Consider the following 19,445-nt stretch of genomic DNA (forward strand, 5'->3'; position numbering starts at 1 on the left):
GCAAAGAACTGTGTTTAAAGGATCATGTTTACACAGCTTTGGTGGAGATTTACGAAATGGACTACAAGACGATTCAGAAATCCGTCTTTAAACCATCCTTGAAAAGAAGCAGCTCTCTTCACGATGTCCTCCAAGATTTATTTATCCAAACGTTGGACGCATAGATGAAGAGGAGTGTTGACCCTCTGCTTTTCCTGAGAGATTAAAGATGTCTGACCTCAGCCAAGTCTCCATTTACTCAGACTCCTCTGACATTTACAAGGTGAAGAAGAAATATCAGACACACACACACACATAAATTAATTTCAAAATCATTTTAAATGAAGAGTTCCTTTTATCTGGAAACTTCACAGCTTAAATTCAAACCTTTATGAATTTGTCTTAATGCCTGAATGGGCCTAAAACTATGGAGAAATAGTCTCATAATAATGACAACAGTGTGTGTAATCTGGGCTAATTAGTGAATTTTGATGCATTTATCAAGCAATCTGAGCATGTGTGAAACAAAAAATGAACAAGTGCTGATTTCTACGTACACATTGTTGTATTCAACATTACAAATGTGACAGTTTTCACACTTTGAAAGGTGCCTGCTCAGGGAAACGTTAGATGCATGTATGCATGGAGTCACGTAGACCGAGTTACATCGGAGCACAAACCAACCTTTGTGTGAACACAAATACATGCTGCGTTTAAAGACCGGTAAAAAGCTGTGTACGTTAAATTACCTGATTCATACATGTTTATTATATACATCCCTTTAATGTGTCTTTTATGACTGAGCTGTCTGCTGGTTTGTGCACGAATACATCTCAGTCCAAGTGAGTCATGCCTTCTGTACATTTATTTAACAAGTCACATGAACGGGTCACTTTTGTAAGGTTGGGCCAAGTAGGTATCTGGGGTAAAAACCTGTACATACAAAATAACATTTGTTGACAACAATGTTTTAAGTTTGTAAAGTTGCTGTTCGTCAAATTGATATGTGTGAATTACAATACACATTTTGGAATTACAAATAAACATAAATTTTGGAACTAACTATTCATCTTTACAAAGTAACGCCATTTGTTTTTGCAAAGTGTGGCGAGTCTTTTTTATTATCCTAGCTGAAGTCCCTCTGCCAGTTCTAACAGGTCTTACAAGCGTTATCGGATTTTCAGAGGATGAGATCATTTTGGTTGCCGTGAAAGCAGATCTGTAAAAGCCTTGAGGTCGAGAAGTTACAGAGGGCAGTGGTGACGGATGAAGCAATCCCGAGTTACTGTAACATCGGGAAGAAGGAAGCCAGAGAAACAGCAAGAAAAGAAAGAGGAAACAGAAGTTGTGGTTATCAGTGTCGGGCTGTGACCCAACACGGCAGGTCTAACCTCAGATGGTAGTGGCTGCGTGGAAACCTCAACCCTCAGCCATCCAATAAATCTAAAAAAGAAAAATCTGTTTCAACTCTACAGAAGAAAAAAGAGGAACAAGATGTGTCCTCCAAACTTTTACACCCACTGCTTGAAACACACGTATCACCGACCAGACGGTTTGATCTGTTTGATGGTTGTTGTGCTTTTCCCAGAATGTGTTTTGTAACCCTGCCTTTGAGCTGGAGGAGGAGCGAGAGGAGAGGGTGGAGGGATTCAGGACCCCCTCATCAACCCCTGAACCAGTCAAACCACCAGCTGCCAGTGAGTCAGACCGCTTCACTCTAAACATCAAGATACTTTGGGCCTAAAGTGTGACTCAGTTTCTAAACGATGTTAGTTCAGCTATTCATCTGTGTATAAAAGTCAAAGTAGTGTTCCTTGAAGGAACGCCTGAGTTTTAACCTGTTGGAAATGTGGTGCATGAGTTGGAGACGGCTCTCAGCTACTACCACACACACTTTAAGCTCAATATTTTTAACAAGCGTACATCACACTATATGCCCGTCGACAATTTATTATACAGCAATCTGTAGCAATGGCCCAGACAAGCAAAGACATTTGACCTTGATTTGTGGCCTTGAGCGTGGAATGTATGCGACACTCTGCCTGGTGATGATGCATACGTCTTTGAGGTTTTGTTAAATTGTCTGGAGTGGATCACAACTTACAGACAGGACAAGAGCAAGTTTACTGACAGATGGAGACGATACCATGCGGTTGTCTTTCGACAGGCGTAAATGATTGTTACAGCCATTTTTCTTTTTTCCAAGGTCACAGAACTGTGGCAGCCATCTTGAAATGGGTTGACTCCAAAAACAAATCAGTGGTGGATTTTATGTCAAACGATTACTTTCTGGGTATTTTATTCACATCTGAAACAATTCATGAGATAGTTTGCTAACAGAGACAACACGTGCATGTGCATGCAAGTACAATGACATGGTCGCCCGTCTTTCATGGCGGCAGGTGATCATGGCGCTCATGTTATCGTCTGTATCTGTAAGTTGGCTGTTTATTTCTGAACCAGAGAACAAAGTTAACAAAAATTCTAAAAGTAATCATTAGATGTACATGTCCATCTTGGGGAGTAAATCACATTCAAGATGGCCACCAGCTAATCAACCTTAAATGCAAATATAAAATATTAGCCATGTGAATGGTGTGAATGACAATAATGACCCCTTGACCTTGACTTTAATTTTGACCCATGTTGATAAGGGTTGGTGTTGTAGTAGCTGAGAATTGTCCCCAATACACCCCCCACCCACCCAGAGCTCTAACAAGATTTTAGTTTAAATTTGGTGTGAAGGCAGCGGGTGATATGCATTCCTTCAAGGAATGCTAGTTTTATTATGTTTATTTTTTTTATAGTTGCTGTTAGTTTTGTTGTGTGATTTAATCTTAGTCCCTCATTTGGAAGCATTACTTTCTACGGTTTAAATATTTCCAACAGTGAGGTCATTGATGGTTTTAGATTATTGTTTAAACAAATTTATCCCAAACAGCTTGTATAAAAACAGGGACACGTTTAACATTCATTGTTTTTGTTGACAATGTGGAGGCTGTTGAATTTAAAATCCTACAGGAACGCTCAAAGTTTGCTCTTATTTTTCTAACAGCTCATACATTATAAACCTCAGATGTTTATATTTTTTGAAATGTAGCGTTTATTCATGTATATTTTACTTGTAGAAGCAGACCATCCAAACTTTTGATCTAGACTCTTTATAAGCAGCCTAAATATAATAAATTATGTTTTAATCATGTTTATATAAAATATGTGGTTTATATTTTGTTGAGCCACGAGGTTTTGAGATTAAACACAAACTTACTGCGTTTATATTCTGTCCTTCAGGCTTTGGTTGTGGATTTTTAGAAGCGTGCTGGATGCGTCTGCGGGGCCCTGGTCGTAGCTGGGGGGTAGTGGTGGTCTCTGCTGCCGTCCTCCTGGTGGTAACCCTGGCTCTAGCCCTGGCTCTCATTCTCACTCGTAAGTCCCTGTTGCACCTAAAATCACTCTTTATGAAGGAAATTTAAATAAACTACAGAAAAGTAATTTCCTGGCAGCACGGTGGATCAGTTGGTAGAGTTGCTGCATCTCAGCGAGAAGGTCGCCGGATCAAATCCCAGATGGGGGCCTTTCTGGGTGGAGTTTGCATGTTCTCTCCGTGCATGCGTGGGTTTTCTCCGGGTACTCCGGTTTCCTCCCACAGACCAAAAACATGCATGTTAGGCTGATTGGTAACTCTAAATTGTCCCTAGGTGTGAATGAGAGAGTGAATAGTTGTTTGTCTCGTTTGTCTCTATGTGTCCCTGTGATGGACTGGAGACCTGTAAAGGGTGCCCCCCGCCTCTCACACAGTGACAGCTGGACATGAACACCAGTGACCCCCGTGACCCGAAAAGGAAGAAGCGGGTATAGATGATGGATGTCATTTCCTGTAAAAATACAGCATGAATGCTTATTGCAGTAGGATTTTTGCTGAAAGCTGCTGAAGAAGCTGAACCCAGGATGAAAGGGTTACATCACTAAACTGTTAATGGGAGTTGAATTTAAACAGCTACTGGCTGAAAGAAGGAAAATAAAAACTGCAAATAGCAGAAATGAGTAGGAAAACTACAAAACCGGATTCCAAAAAAAGTTGGGACACTAAACAAATTGTGAATAAAAACTGAATGCAATGATGTGGAGGTGCCAACATCTAATATTTTATTCAGAATAGAACACAAATCACAGATCAAAAGTTTAAACTGAGAGAATGTATCATTTTAAGGGAAAAATCTATTGTTTCCAAATTTCATGGCGTCAACAAATCCCCAAAAAGTTGGGACAAGTCCATTTTTACCACTGTGTGGCATCCCCCCTTCTTCTTACAACACTCAACAGACGTCTGGGGACAGAGGAGACCAGTTTCTCAAGTTTAGAAATAGGAATGCTCTCCCATTCATGTCTAATACAGGCCTCTAACTGTTCAATCGTCTTGGGCCTTCTTTGTCGCACCTTCCTCTTTATGATGCGCCAAATGTTCTCTATAGGTGAAAGATCTGGACTGCAGGCTGGCCATTTCAGTACCCGGATCCTTCTCCTACGTAGCCATGATGTTGTGATTGCTGCAGAATGTGGTCTGGCATTATCGTGTTGAAAAATGCAGGGTCTTCCCTGAAAGAGATGACGTCTAGATGGGAGCATATGTTGTTCTAGAACCTGAACATAGTTCTATGCATTAATGGTGCCTTTCCAGACATGCAAGCTGCCCATGCCACAAGCGCTCATGCAACCCCATACCATGAGTGATGCAGGCTTCTGAATGGAGCGTTTATAACAACTTGGGCTATCCTTGTCCTCTCTGGTCCAGATGACACGGTGTCCCAGTGTTCCATAAAGAACTTCAAATCGTGACTCATCTGACCACAGAACAGTCTTCCATTTTGCCACACTCCATTTTAAATGACCCCTGGCCCAGTGCAAACGTCTGAGCTTGTGGAGCTTGCTTAGAAATGGCTTCCTCTTTGCACTGTAGAGTTTCAGCTGGCAACGGCAGATGGCACGGTGGATTGTGTTCACTGACAATGCTTTCTGGAAGTATTCCTGAGCCCATTCTGTTATTTCCTTGACAGTGGCATTCCTGTTTGAGGTGCAGTGACGTTTAAGAGTCAGAGAGTCAGAGTCAGAGTTTCTTTATTGTCATTCGCACCTCATGTGGTACATGTGGTGGAGCGAAATTATGTACGCAGGGTCCCAGTTACATCCAACAATAAAATGTATAAGAAAAACAGTAATGACATCTAAGATATGAACTAAGAAAAACATCAACTAAATATACACTAAGCACTCATAACATAAAACATTGAACATCAGCACAAACATGAACATGAGTCTGTGAGCAGATGTGCACGCATGAACACATCAACATTGAAACAGATCAGCAGCAACATGAAACAGATCAGCAGCAACATGATATGGTTTTTCACAGTGATTATTCTAGTTAGAGATTCATGAGTCTAACAGCATCAGGGTAGAAGCTGTTCCTCAGTCTAGTGGTTCTACACTTAATGCTCCTTAACCTCCTTCCTGAGGGGAGTGGGGCAAAAAGTGTGGACCCGGAGATCACGAGCATCCAGTAGAGTTTTACGGCCTTCACCCTTATACGCACAGCGATTGTTCCAGATTCTCTGAATCTTTTGATGATGTTATGCACGGTTGATGAAGATAACTTAAAAGTCTTTGCTATTTTACGCTGGGTAACACCATTCTGGTATTGCTGCACTATCTTTCTGTGCAACAATGGTGGAATTGGTGATCCTCTTACCATCTTGGCTTCTGAGAGACACTGACACTCTGAGAAGCTCTTTTTATACCCACTCATGTTGTCAATTGACCTAATTAGTGTTAATTGGTCTTCCAGCTGTTCGTTATATGCTCAATTTCCTTTTTCCAGCCACTTATTGCTACTTGTCCCAACTTTTTTGGGATTTGTTGACACTGTGAAATTTTGAATCAACATATTTTTCCTTTAAAATGTTACATTTACTCAGATTAAACTTTTGATCTGTCATCTATGTTATATTACGAATAAAATATTGACATTTGCCATCTCCACATCATTGCATTCAGTTTTTATTCACAATTTGTTTAGTGTCCCAACTTTTTTGGAATCTGGTTTGTACAATAGACAGAGAGGATGAATAGATTTTAAAAAGCTGAAATTGGCAAAAGACAAAAAAGCTAAAAAATATATATTTTGCAGAGGAGGAAGGAAAAAGCATAAAGTTGAAATTATACAAAATAATCAAAAGGTAGAATTTAGCAACAACAAAGAAAAGGTAAAAAGGTAGTAAATAGGCTAGTTGACAGAAAAATATGGTAGCTGGAAAGACAGAAAAAAAATGAATTTAGAAAAAAAGCTGAAATGAGCAGAAATTTTTGAATTTGGCAAATACAAAAAAGCTAAATAAAAAAATGGCTTAAATTAGCAAAAAGCTGTTGGGAGGATCATAAAACTTTGTTATTATTTCAAAAAGCACAAAGACCAAAATCAGAAAATAAAAATTAAAAAGAAAAAATGCTAAAATTAGCAGAAAAATGGCAAAGTAGATGTAAAAACGAAAAAAGCTGAATTTAGGAGAAAGCAGAAATGAGCAGTAAAAGGTTTGAAACAGCATTGAAGAATGAGAAGAGAGCTTCATTCATTTTCAATGAGAAAAACATGGACCAAAAAAAGCTAAATCGTTTCAAAACTTAAAATTGCACAAATTGCACAGTCACAGCAGGAATGTCTTGAATGAGCTGAACAGTTTGATTTGTGAATTGTTGAAATAGCACAAAAAGTGTGGAAGTAGTTGCGTGCCAAAAAACGTACGGATAAAATATGTACATGAATATTGAGAATGAGAAACATTCAAGCAGGCTGTGGCACAGAGAAGGTGGGCCTGAGATCAGGTCACCGGTTCAATTCCCCCAACAATATCAAATTTTGGGAGGGAAAGTTGAAGCACTCACACCTGCCTTCACCCTCATTTGCCCCACTCTGGGCCCTTGAGCCCGACCATCTGACCCCTTGGGGGCCCAAGATGGAAACTCTCTGCTCCACACAGAGGGCTGTGCTAGCTCGATAGTCTGTGGTTGTGTCAGGAAGGACATCCGGCATAAAAATCAGAAGATGTTCTTCAGTCTTGTGGTTCTACACTTAATGCTCCTCAACCTCATGCATGAGGGGAGCGGGGCAAAAAGTGTGTGCTGGGTGAGTGGGGTCCTTCATGATTCAGGTGGCCCTCTTCCTGCATCTGGAGGTGTAGATGTGTGTGATGGTGGGGAGACTGGCCAACAAACTTGTGTGCAGCCTTCACCACTCTCTGCAAAGCTTTTCTTTCTGCAGCTGTGCAGCCTCCATGCCACATGTTGATGCTCGAGCACAGGATGCTCTCCACTGCACACCTGTAGAAGGAGGTGAGGACTGAGCTTCCCAGACCAGCTCGTCTCAGCCGCCCGAGGAAGTAGTCTCTGATGAGCTTTCTTGATCAGGCTGGTGGTGTTGTTGCCTCAGCTGAGGTTGTCATTCAGGTGCACATCTAAGTACTTGTAACTGGAGACCATTTCCACTGCAGATCCTCCTATGGGGGGGGGGGGTTGCTCCATCTGAAACCCACTACCATCTCCTTCGTCTTCTTCACATTGATGTGAAGGTTGTTCTTCCTGCACCAGCTCTCAAGATGTTCCACCTCCTGCCTGTAGCTGGAATCACCATTGTTTTTGATGCATCCCACCACCGCTGTATCATCTGCAAACTTTACAATATGACAGCCTGGATGAGTAGGTGCACAGTTATACATAATCAGAGTGACCAGGAAGGGGCTCAACACACATCCCTGAGGAGAGCCAGTGTTGAGGGTTATGGTGGAGGAGGAGAAGTTGTGGATCCTCACAGATTGCGGTCTGTTTGTTAAGAAGTCTAGTACCCAGTTGCAAATGGAGGGGCTTAGTCCTAGTGTGAATAGTTTGTCCGTCAGGGTTTGGGGGATCATGGTGTTGAAGGCAGACATGAAGTCCACAAAGAGCATATGGACATAGGAGTTCTTCTGCTCCAGGTGGGTGAGAGCAGTGTGGACCACAGAGGTGATGGTGTCCTCTGTTGATTGATTCTTGTGGTATGCATACTGATGAGGGTCCTCGCTGATGTCGATGGTAGCTTTGATGTGGGTCATGACCAGTTTTTTTAAGCATTTGGAGACTATCAGGGTGACGGCTACTGGCCAGCAGTCATTCAGACCAGTCACTGCAGAGTTCTCAGGAACTGGGATGATGGTGACCGTCTTCAGGCAGGTGGGAACAGTTGCGAGGGTGAGGGAGGAGTTAAAGATGTTGGCCAGCACCTCACAGAGCTGATCAGCTCAGTCTTTCAACACCTTTCCAGGGATGTTGTTTGGGCCAGTTGCTTTGTGAAGATTAATCCTCCTGAAGGTACTACTTACTTCTGTTGAGGTCACGCTGAGGAACTCCTCTTCCAGTGGTGAAGTGAGTCTTGTGCTGGGTGGTTTATTTGGGTCTTCAAAACAGGCATAGAACCTGTTAAGAGCATCATGCAGTGATGGGTCCCTATGACATTGTGCAGCTCTGCTGTTATAGACTGTTATGCACTTAATGCCCTTAAGAAGGGAGCAGCCAAAAGAAAATAAACATTTTTTTTAGAAACATTCAAATACTCGTTGAATGTTGAAGCTGCACTGACAGGTAGCTTTGTTCAAATAACTGCATGACAGAACTCATGTTTTTAATTGCTGTGTTCCACGAATGAGTCTTCTCCTTTCTAATCATTACCACCGCCACCACCCCTCCTCATTTAGAGATGAATGATCCGGCTGTGGAGGACCAGCTGATGACCACAAACACTCCAGACCTGCAGAGTGCGAGACATGAAGCGTCCCCTCCTTCACCCACAGCCCCCTCAAACAGAAGTCGAATAAAAACCACAGCTTCACCTCAACCTACCAGGATACACCCATCTGAAACAAGTAGGTATCCGCTCACCATCAGAACCATCAGAACCTTTTCCCTCTCGTGAATTTATGATTTCTGCTCCCCAGGCTGCGGGGGTGTTCTGACCGAATCTGAGGGCAGTTTCAGTTCTCCAAACCACCCTGGCTCCTACCCCCTGAACTCACTGTGTGTCTGGGTGATTCAGGTCCCACCTCCCCACCTGGTCCAGATTCATGTCACCTCTCTGGCAGTGGAGGGGCCGTCTCCTTGTCTGTTTGACTGGCTGGAGGTGCAGGAGCTGGCTGAGGGGAGTTCTGTGGTCACCAGGTCAGTCAAGCCCCACTGATGGGGGGTGACATCACCAATGTGCCCTGCATTAAAATAACTAAACTTCCATGTTTTAACAAACATCTGTAAACAAACTCAGGTCAACAAGGTTCTACACATTTCCCATTTTCACATTCCATTTATTTTCACTCAATTTGTAGATCTTCTGTTGATTTTGAAGCGTTTTCATGTGAAACACCTGGTGCAGTTTTATGACCTCTACACTTATGTCAAACTATATGAAGTGAGATGGGATGGTTTTAAAGTTACTACTATTTGTTTTTTATGTGTCTTATGAGTCTAAATCACTAACTACTAGAATAAGTTTTATTTCTTCTTAAATGTTGCCTTTTTAAATGCTATTTTTGGGAAAAATAAATAATACAAATAAAAGTTTCATGTAAAATATATTTTTTAATTAATCAGAATTTTATAAATTCCTTTTACCCAGCATGGTCATCCAACATAAATCATAGTCTCCACAAGTTGTAGCGCTTATCCATAGTCGAGTCGCGGAGGCCACAGGTGCAGGAGAAAACCCAGACCTCCCTCTCCCCAGCAATCCTCTCCAGGACCCCGAGGTGTTCCCAGGCATATCATTGTGTACCCAGGAAGATACACAATCCCTCCAGCACATTCAGAGTCTTCCCCGGGGCCTCTTCCCAGTGGGATGTGCCAGGAAAACCTAACTGGAAGCATCCAGGAGGCATCCTAATCCGATGAACCATCTCAAATTACTCCTTTCGGTGTGAAGGAGCAGCAGCTCTATGTCAAGCTCCCCCCAGATGACAGAGCTGACTGAGCCCAGCCACCCTATGAAGGAAGCTCATTTCAGCTGCTTCTATCCAGGATCTCGTTCTTTCGCTCTTGATCCAAACCTCATGACAACAGGTGAGGAATGGAATGTAGACAGAGCAGTAAATCAAGAGAGTAAACACAATTTACTGTATTTATTCACCACCGCAACCAAAGCAACACGAGTCCTCATTACTGAGGACAAGGCTCCGATCCACTCCATCTTACCATCTCTTCTGAACAAGATGCCAAAAATACTTACAATCCTGCATCTGAGGCAAAGATTCCTCCCAAAAATTATAGTTTAGTCTGATTTAAGACTTCAAACATGGGCCTTGATAGCTAAGATTAATGGTGTTGCACTTTCATTGATGACATAACAGAATAATTAAGCAGTCACATCAATTTCCTTATTTCAGTTTCTGGAAGTTTGTAAAGTTGGTAAAGAAATGAAGAATTAAAGGCTTCTTATGGCAGAATGCTAAACTAAGATCACCTCACATAGAGAAATTGTGTTTTTGTCAAATCTTGAAAATAATGTTAAAAGCTATCTCACTCTCAGTAGGTGGAGATGATTGTCAGCTACTACCACATCTCAGTTTAGCTCTATATTTGTCAAACTGACTGAATTATACACACGTTTATGCTGTGGTGGCCATCTTTAATTGGATTGATTCTTAAAGGTGGTCAGTTGTAGATGTTCATGCATCAATTACTTCCTGAAAGTCTCAGTAGGATCCATCCACCGCTTCAGATGTTTCTCAGAGATGACTCAGTTAATGCTAAATTTATAGTCAAACATCTCACACAATAGGTGGCACTTGTTGTGAAAGAGCTCAGATACTACCTCACCAAATTTTAGCACAATGTTTAAAATTGAGATATATATATATATATATATAAATTGCAAGTAAGAGAGTGTGGGATCACAAATGCTTTTCTTGAATTGGTTTCATTTTTCTCCATGTTTACTCAGATCTGGAAAATACTCAAATCAAGGTTTGTACTTTTCAAGATTGCGCAGGAACCCTGAGTTGTGTTTGAAAACAACGTGACTTTCCCTCAATTCGCCGACAGATGGTGGTACAGCACGTTTGGAGACCTCCAAACCATATTTAGGACTTCACGGAACATTTTGAATGCCAAGAATACTTTGACCCCTCTGTCTACTAACATTCTGGGAAAATGTTGCAACACAATTGATCAATTTCTGTAAATTACACAAGCCTGGCCTCCTAACAATTCAAAGTTTCAATGTCCAGGCCTCAAGCCTGGTCTGTAGCTGTACTCCAGACCCCCCCCAAAAAAGTGCACCGGTTATTCTAATATATTTTTATTTTTTGGCAGATTTTGTGGTAACGTCGCTCCACCAACTGTTAACACAAACAGCAGCACGGTGTGGGTCACCTTCCACTCAGATGGCAGCATCGCCAGCGACGGCTTTGCTGCACAGTACAGAGCCATGCTGCCCGGACACGGTCAGTACTCGTCTGCACATCTGCTCATACTCGTGTCCTTGTACATCTGTATTTAAGTTTCTGTTGTACATTTCCTCAGAGAGCTGCGCCAGAGAAGAGTTCATGTGTGATGGCGGTCGCTGTCTGCTGCCTGTGTCCGTGTGCGACAGCCATCCAAACTGCAACGACCAGAAAGATGAGGCAAACTGCACCCACAAACACACCGGTGAGAAAACGAGCTGAAGTCGAGTCCAAGCAGGGCATGACAGTAAATGCATGAACAATGCTGCTTCACAGGATGTGGTGGCAAGATGTTGGGGCCATCTGGTTCTATGGCGAGCCCAAACCACCCCAAGCCTTACCTTCACCAACAGGTAGAGCCGAACGGACTCAACACAACCAAACACACACCCAGACCAACAATAAGAGGAGAGTGCTGCCATTTTTGTGTTCCTTTCAGTTGTGTATATGGTATATATCTGTTGACGAGGGTCACGTCATCACGCTGAGCTTCAGAAACTTCAGCCTGGAGACTCAGGAGGTGTGTGAGTTTGACTACGTGGAGGTGCACGACAGCAGCAACACCGGAGCTGGAAGGGTCTTGGGGAGGTGAGACATCCCACAGTCACATAATCTGTGTGAGAACTCATTTTATGTTTCATTATCTGTGAAATAACATCACTTGCCTGACTCTTTGAATGGTGTTCGTTGTGGGTCTGAAAAGTGAAATGAGTCTTTTTGTGTTGGTTACTGTAAATATTCAGTTTTATAGTCTTCTTTTGCCTTTGTGCCAGATTTTGTGGGACCACCGTCCCACCAGACCTGACCTCCTCTGGCCCCCACATGACACTGGTGTTTGTGTCTGACGAGGGAGTGGCCGACAGCGGCTTCAACGCCACTTACCAGGCTGTATCCGTACTCGACAGTGAGTTTTTACTTTGGGTCTTTCAGTGTGCAGTTTGCATGTCCTCTTTGTGTTTGCGTGGGTTTTCAGGAACTCGTTTCCTTCCGCAGCCCAAAAGCCTGCATGTCAGCCTGATTTATGGCCCAGGCCTTTGTTATAAAAGTGATCCCAATGAGATTTGCTTGGTTAAATAAATGCTAATACTCCTGAATGTATCCCACCGCCAGCCCAAGATGAAAGCACAGCTCTGTTTGCCTGTCTCTGTGCTCTTCTGTTGTGTTAGCAAAAGATCTGATGAAGCACATAACAAATATTTAATGAAACTCAAGACAGTAATAGTTGGATGTACATCTGCAATCAAACTTAAAAGTCTTTGACTCGTCAGTCTTACAGATGAGATAAATGTGGTGTGGTAGTAGCAGAGTCATTTCTACATGCACTGTGCTCAAAGTAACTGATCGTGTGAGTTCTGCCATTAACTTTTGCATCAACCCTGTTTTGAGTGCAAAACATCTGATAACCCACTGGACAGATTTAAATAAAACGTGAAAGTAATCCGAGGATGGAGCCAAATCCATTCAGATGGCCAACAATGGCATTACCTCCGTCAAACTTAAGAAATCTTTTTCCATAGGGACATGTGGTCCAAACCAGTTTACCTGCAGAACCGGGGAGTGCCTCCAGCAGCAGTGGTTGTGTGATGGATGGAACGACTGCCCCGATGGAGCAGATGAGCAGGGCTGCGGCAACTCCACCTACCATCCCTTCAGTGAGTCCACGTTGGCTCTGATTACAAGTTCAGCAGGTCTGGACTCCTCTACCACTGAGAAGATTACAGGATACAGGAGGAAGTCTGGTTACACTCAATTTAAATGTATCCATTAATAAATCACTGGTTCTTTGCCTGCTGTTTAAATCACTGATATTTTCAGCGTCATCGTGCGAGATCATAGAGGTGGAGATGTGTCAGGGCCTCAGTTACAACCTCACGTCATTCCCAAACATCTGGCTATCCATCGCTGACCAGAGAGAGGCTGCCATGCTGCTCCGACAGTATCGGGTAAAATCTACACTGACCCATCTGAAGTTTACACGTCAAAACTATTTTAGCAGCAGTTTTAATCAACTGCACCTTGTTTTGTGGCCAGGTGCTCATGGAGCTGGCGTGCTTCAAGCCTCTGCAGAGGCTGGTGTGTGGGATGTTTCTTCCTCTGTGCAGTCCTCAGGGCGGCGTCCTGCAACCCTGCCGCTCCGTCTGCTCCTCTGCTGAGCAGCAGTGCAGCCAGGCCCTCGACCTCTTCTCCTTCAGCTGGCCCTTCAACTGCCACCTTCTACCCGACTCACAGAACCCGACAGAGTGCTCGCAGCCCTGAAGATTTAACTAGAACATACGAAAAGTTCCCACTGTGGCTTTATGGTAAATGGACTGTGCTTATATAGCGCTTTCCTATCTTCTCAAGATACTCAAAGCGCTTTACAATAATCTGTGCCCTCGTTTACTACTCGTCTGATCTCACTACAATTTAAAGCAGGAAGCTCGGACTTGTAGCTCTATCACTTTGATGTAAAAAAAAAAAAAAGAAAAAAGTGAACAGGAAATATCTTTTAAATAAGGTTTATTGCATTGTTGCTTATTTAATATATGTGTTCTATTTCATATAGGCTTCGCCCTTTAAGGCTGTCGCTGATGGTTTATCCCGTTATGCAGAGCATAAGCACTGAAAAAAAATTAGTCCACGCCCACCTGCTGTGTGGGCCCCACCCGGTCCGTATAAATTACGTTAAGAGCGGGAAATCGGCTCCCATTTTTTCTTCAGCGAGCTAATATAGCACTGTCAGAAGAACAAAGAAGATAAATTGTGTAAATGACCAACCTTTGCGAAAGATGCTTGGCCCGGCAGTCGACCTCCGGTCGTCCGGTGAGTTCTCCTCCCCGAGGAGAAGATGACAGCAGTCTTATTCCAAGGTAAGCGTCGTGGAACATTTCCCAGTGACAGGTCACTACACGCTGGACAACGCCATCTTGTGGTTTTCCTCTTATCGCCGACCCTCGGGGCGAACCGGATGGTTCCTCCGGGGCAAGGCGTGCTCAGCTGCAGCCCCGCTGCTCTTTCCCTCCTGGGGAGCGTAGTGTAGGTGGAGGGGGGCTGAGTGAATGCTCACCCCATCCCACCTCGTTTCGCATCGGCGATCACACCGCTCCCGGCCGACGGCGCCCTCAGGGGTTGCCCGGCGGAACCCAGGAGGAGGCTGACATGAAGGGACCCCTTTTTTCTACGTCCCTCGCCTTTTCCCGCCAGTTCGGATGATCGGCGGAAAGGTTATTTTTCACTGGGCTCCACTGTGGCTCACCGTCTTGATCCATACGGCCTCGCGTTCCAACAGGACGTTCCACGGGCGAGGCCGCAGACGGTTCTTTCCTGGTAGATTAGAGGAGTCGGTCCCCAGTCCGCTCCCATCACCAGAGTTGAGGGATTCACCGAGCGGGGCTATTCCTCGGTAACCCCCCCCCTGGAGCCAAGCCTCGCGGAAGCTTCCGGAGCGAAGCTGCCCAGGTCGGAGCAGCGTCCCGTCCCTCCGGAGGAACACAGACGGCGACCACGCTCTCCAATCGAGCCCACCGACGTGTTTTTTCAGGCAGCCGCAGCTAGCAACAACGTGCGCTGCTAGCATATAGCATGTCCAAGGGATTGAAGGCCGCAGACCTGCCTTGGAGACGAAGATCTCCCTCTGTAAGCAGCTGACGCCAGCTCAACATGTGTGCCTCTCCCACGGTTTGCCTTGTCGGGGACTGCAGCGCGGAGGACGATGACCCAACGATCCACCTGGCTTCGTTACTCCCCTCGCTGCCGGAGAATCTGCACAAGACCTGATGAAGCCCATCGCGGACGCGCTGTTCAGAGCAGCTTCAAACCATGCTGGCGAAGTGAAACAGTCGGAGGAGGTGCCAAAAGCTGTTCGCCACCTCATCAAGCCGCGCGGCCCACCCCGTCCCCGCTGGAGGGACCGTCGCGAGCAAGCTTCGACTTTTCCACGGCCGCGGCTCTCGCTGAGTTCCACCACCAGCCCCGCCCGTCAGAATCCAGCCCTCTGCACTCCGGCAGCCTGCAGCTCAGCGTTTCCCCAGAGTTCGCCTGCAAGACAGCGCTCTGGGCAAACAATCGCAGAGCTCATGAGAGAGAAAGCTCTCAAAATGACGGTCTCCGGAGGGTGTGTGTAAAAGTGACACGAAAGTTGAAATAAATCATCATTAATGATCCAAGTGTCTGTTTTTTAGCCAGTCTGTAAGCCCGGATCAGCTCACAGCGGCCGCACACATAAGAGCGCACTCGTGGGATGAAACAGCCCCACACACGAGCCGGTGTCCTTAAATAAAGGTTTTTAACTCACCGTCGCTCTAAGACATGACGAGTCGATCACAGAACAGCCTCCACACATGAGCCGGTGTCCTTAATTAAAGGTTTTTAACTCACCGTCGCTCTAGACATGACTAGTCGATCACAGGACAGCCTCCACACATGAGCCGGCGTCCTTAATTAAAGGTTTTTAAACTCACCGTCGCTCTAGACATGATGAGTCGATCACAGAACAGCCTCCACATGAGCCGGTGTCCTTAAATAAAGGTTTTTTAAACTCACCGTCGCTCTAGACATGACGGGTCGATCACGGCACAACGGTAAGCGAAAATAACTCATTACCAACTAGAACTGCACGATCCTCACTCAAGCGGTGTCAACTCGCACTCGTGGGATGGAACAGCCTCCACATGAGCCGGTGTCCTTAAATAGGGTTTTTAATTCACCGCCGCTCTTGACATGACGAGTCGAACACTAAGATGACAGCCTCCATTCAACGGTGCTGCGTTGATGCTGGCGCACACAGCTGCCGGCGCTAACCAGCTCACATCGGTATAAATGTGGTCCGCAGGCTGGTCCGGGTGGGGGTCCTTCTCTCTCAGCTTTCGGCAGCTCACCGCAGCTTAAACGTGAAGCAGCCGAAGAACCCGGTAATGAGTCTCCCTCCAGCGCGCGCCCCTCCAGCGAGAGCGGCGCGCGTCCCTCCAGAGAACAACGTGTGCTCCCGCGGGGCTAAGCAGCCTTCACTCCAACAGCACGGTGTAAATGAAGTCACGCCCTCCGCCTTTCAACGTTCGCACAGCGACGTCAAACGCGCAGCTCACCGCGTCATCAGCTGTCACACGCTTCGCCTTCAGCTCAAGTCTCGCCCGGGGTCACACAGAAAACATTCCCGCGACGCATGACGGCGGTTGAGGGACGGACTGCTGACAGCCGTACAAAACATGACGCATCATTAACGCACGTTCATCCACGAACGTTACGTAGAGTGGCTAAACATGCTCGCCGTTTTTCAGATGGATGGACAGGGTTTATGCAAATGGTACAAGTTACAGTTTGCAACCCGAACCCCTCCATTCAGAGGAGTTATATAAACGGTCCCGTCATCATCATCAGACTGATTCTCTTCCCTAAATGCAGAAATCCAAGTGTTTTCTGATAAAAGTAATCTACAGAGTTCCCCAAGGGAGAGAAAACACGAGGGTTTTTACTCACGGATCTGAGGGGTGAGACCGTTCTTGGATCTGTTGTTTAACATCCAGAGAACGCATACCGATCATCCTAAAACACAGAGACGAGAGTTTTTTGCTTTACCTGGATGATCTGCTGCTCCTGTCAATTCAGACAGGAGGCGCTGATGCAGGATCAGGTGTTGACATCACACCTGTTAATCTGGGCTTCGCCATAAGTGGAAGGAAGCTCGATTTTCCCGGCCCTGACATTTGTTTTCTGGAGTGGAATTAAATTCAACCACCATGAAAACTCGTTTATCACATGAGACGCCTCTAGAGGTGTTTTTGCACGTCTGCATGTGGATCCAGTAAAACAAACGACGGATGATCATTGTCTTTTCCTCTGTGGAAGCAGACCTCCGACTCTGGGGAAACACCTTGTTTTTCTATCAGAGGGAGTCCCCCTCAGCAGACCCACGTCATGGGTCAGTCTTCACAGACACGTTGCTGTCAGGCTGGGGGGGGGACATACCTATCTCAAGCAGTAGGGGCGCTGTGGCCCCACTACACATCAGCCCACATCAATGTTTTGGAGTGTCGCACAGTACTGAATGTGATTCAACACCTTGCTCCTGTGCTACAGAATCAACACGTGTTGATTCACACAGACATCATGATGACTGCTGCGTACATAACCATCAGGGTATGCGTTCAGCCAGATGTTACACATTGTGCGAAAGCTACTGAGTTGGGTTCATCAAAACCTGCTTTTATTAGAGCGGTTTACATATCCGGTGTTCTGATGTGACGTCCAAGGGCGGCCCACGTTACGTGGACCGGATCCTCCATCCGGATCTGATGTTTCCAGACGCAGCAGAAGTTGGCAAAGCAGCTGTGGACCTGTTTGCGATGCGAGAAGAACGCTCAATGTCAACTACGGTTTTCCCTGAGCCCGCGAGACGATCCATCGCTGGGGGGGGACGCATTTGCTCACAGTCGGTGGCCCAAAACGCTTTTTACGCGTTTCTTTTCCCCCACCTCCTCTGTTTTTTACGGTCCATGAACCGAGTTCAAGAGGAGGGATTGACAGCTCTCCTGGTGGCTCCCGGCGTGTGAACGCACCATGGTTCCCAGGCCTGCAACGTCTGTTGTTGGGTCGCCGTGGAACTGTCATGGAGGAAGGATGCTCTCCTTCAGGCAGGAGGAGCGACCAAGAGTTACCCAGAAATAGGTCAACACCGGTGGGTCTGACCGCTGAGCGGTCCCACTTAGAGGATGGGTCTCCCTCAGGAGATAATGTGCACAATTCAAGATTCACGTGCTGCATCTACCACAGTTCTGTACACATCAAGGGGACGGCTTTTCAGCGCTGGTGCACAGAGAAGGTTTAGAGACCACTTCATGCCTTTTAGGCGGCGTGTTGTTTTTCTACAACAGCTGATGGATAGGGAGTTGGCTTTCAGTACGCTTTAACGTACGATTGCAGCCATCTCTTCCTGCCACAAAGGGTTTGGAGACAGAACAGCTTTTATCACCCGCTGATGAAGCGGTTTCTAAAAGGTGTACAGAGATGTAGGCCTGTTTTCACGCCCACTTGTTCCACAGTGGGTTTAACGCTGGTCCTGCGAGCCCTGATCAAAGCTTCAATTGAGCCTCTGGATCAGGTTTCATTTAAATTCTTGTCTCTTTTAACAGCCCTGTTGCTGGTTTTAACACCCGCTAAGAGGATAAGTAATTATCTGCCCTCTCTGTTGCTTCGTCATGCCTTAGAATTAGGCTGACGGGCAGCTCAGCTGATTTAAGACCAACCCAGCCTTTATGCCTAAAACATCACGAGCTCTTTTAAATCAAGAGTGATATCGTTGGAGGGGTTTTTTCCCTCCCACAGATCAGAAGGGGAAGCATCTGTTCATCTTCTCTGCCCGGTGCAGGCGTTGACGTGTTACGTAACGCGCACAGCTGCAATGCGTTCAAATTCAACAATTGTTTGTGCATTATAGAGATGCTTCTGCAGGTCGCCGTTATCCATCCAGCGCTTGTCACACTGGCTGTGTGAGGCCTTTTCTGAAGCCTACAGAGCATCAGATTTAGGGCCTCCTGTCAACCTCTAAGCACATTCGACCAGGGGTATCGCATCTTCGACTGCTCTGCATAATGGTATGTCAATGTAGGACATTTGCACTGCGGCTGCATGGTCAACACCCTGCTCATTTATTCGCTTTTACCTACGTGATGTAACGGCTCGTTCCATGACACATTCTGTCCTTAGTGCTCTAACAGAATGAATATTGTTGTTCTCATGGAACTCTGTTTAAGCTCACTTCTGTCTGCATGCATTACAGTGTGAGATGTTGTTATCAGTCACAGTTGTGTCTGTGTTTCTGGTTCTATTGTCACTAATCAGTTCATGATTATTGTTACCAATCAGTTCATTTGATTATTTATCAATTCATGGACATTAATCTGTTTATACTGTTCAGCCATGAACCAGTTGGTTCATGCCCCCCTCCCCCCCTCTTTTCAACTTCCTCTTCCCGTTGAAAGT

At 45.4% G+C, this 19,445-nt stretch overlaps 1 protein-coding gene across 1 annotated transcript; it reads left to right on the forward strand.

The window, feature by feature from the left end:
* Positions 1-187: 187 nt before the first annotated feature.
* Positions 188-13,773, forward strand: LOC119411149 (membrane frizzled-related protein). The gene is made up of 13 exons (XM_037678080.1): positions 188-262; positions 1,568-1,676; positions 3,271-3,405; positions 8,757-8,924; positions 8,997-9,216; positions 11,359-11,489; positions 11,569-11,694; positions 11,766-11,842; positions 11,929-12,077; positions 12,263-12,393; positions 13,007-13,141; positions 13,305-13,432; positions 13,521-13,773. The coding sequence occupies exons 1-13, from the start codon at positions 209-211 to the stop codon at positions 13,743-13,745; spliced, it is 1,788 nt and encodes a 595-aa protein (XP_037534008.1). The 5' UTR covers positions 188-208; the 3' UTR covers positions 13,746-13,773.
* The last annotated feature ends 5,672 nt before the right edge of the window (positions 13,774-19,445 follow it).

The sequence above is a fragment of the Nematolebias whitei genome, chromosome 6 (assembly GCF_014905685.2).
Source record: "Nematolebias whitei isolate Nwh7 chromosome 6, NemWhi1, whole genome shotgun sequence".
Classification (NCBI taxonomy): domain Eukaryota; kingdom Metazoa; phylum Chordata; class Actinopteri; order Cyprinodontiformes; family Rivulidae; genus Nematolebias; species Nematolebias whitei.

Excerpts from the sequence above, each read along its gene's own strand:
- LOC119411149 (XM_037678080.1), top strand. The coding sequence starts at position 209 with ATGTCTGACCTCAGCCAAGTCTCCATTTACTCAGACTCCTCTGACATT. Across the intron at positions 8,925-8,996 it reads GATACACCCATCTGAAACAA|GCTGCGGGGGTGTTCTGACC; the intron begins GTAGGTATCCGC and ends TCTGCTCCCCAG. Across the intron at positions 12,078-12,262 it reads GCTGGAAGGGTCTTGGGGAG|ATTTTGTGGGACCACCGTCC; the intron begins GTGAGACATCCC and ends CCTTTGTGCCAG.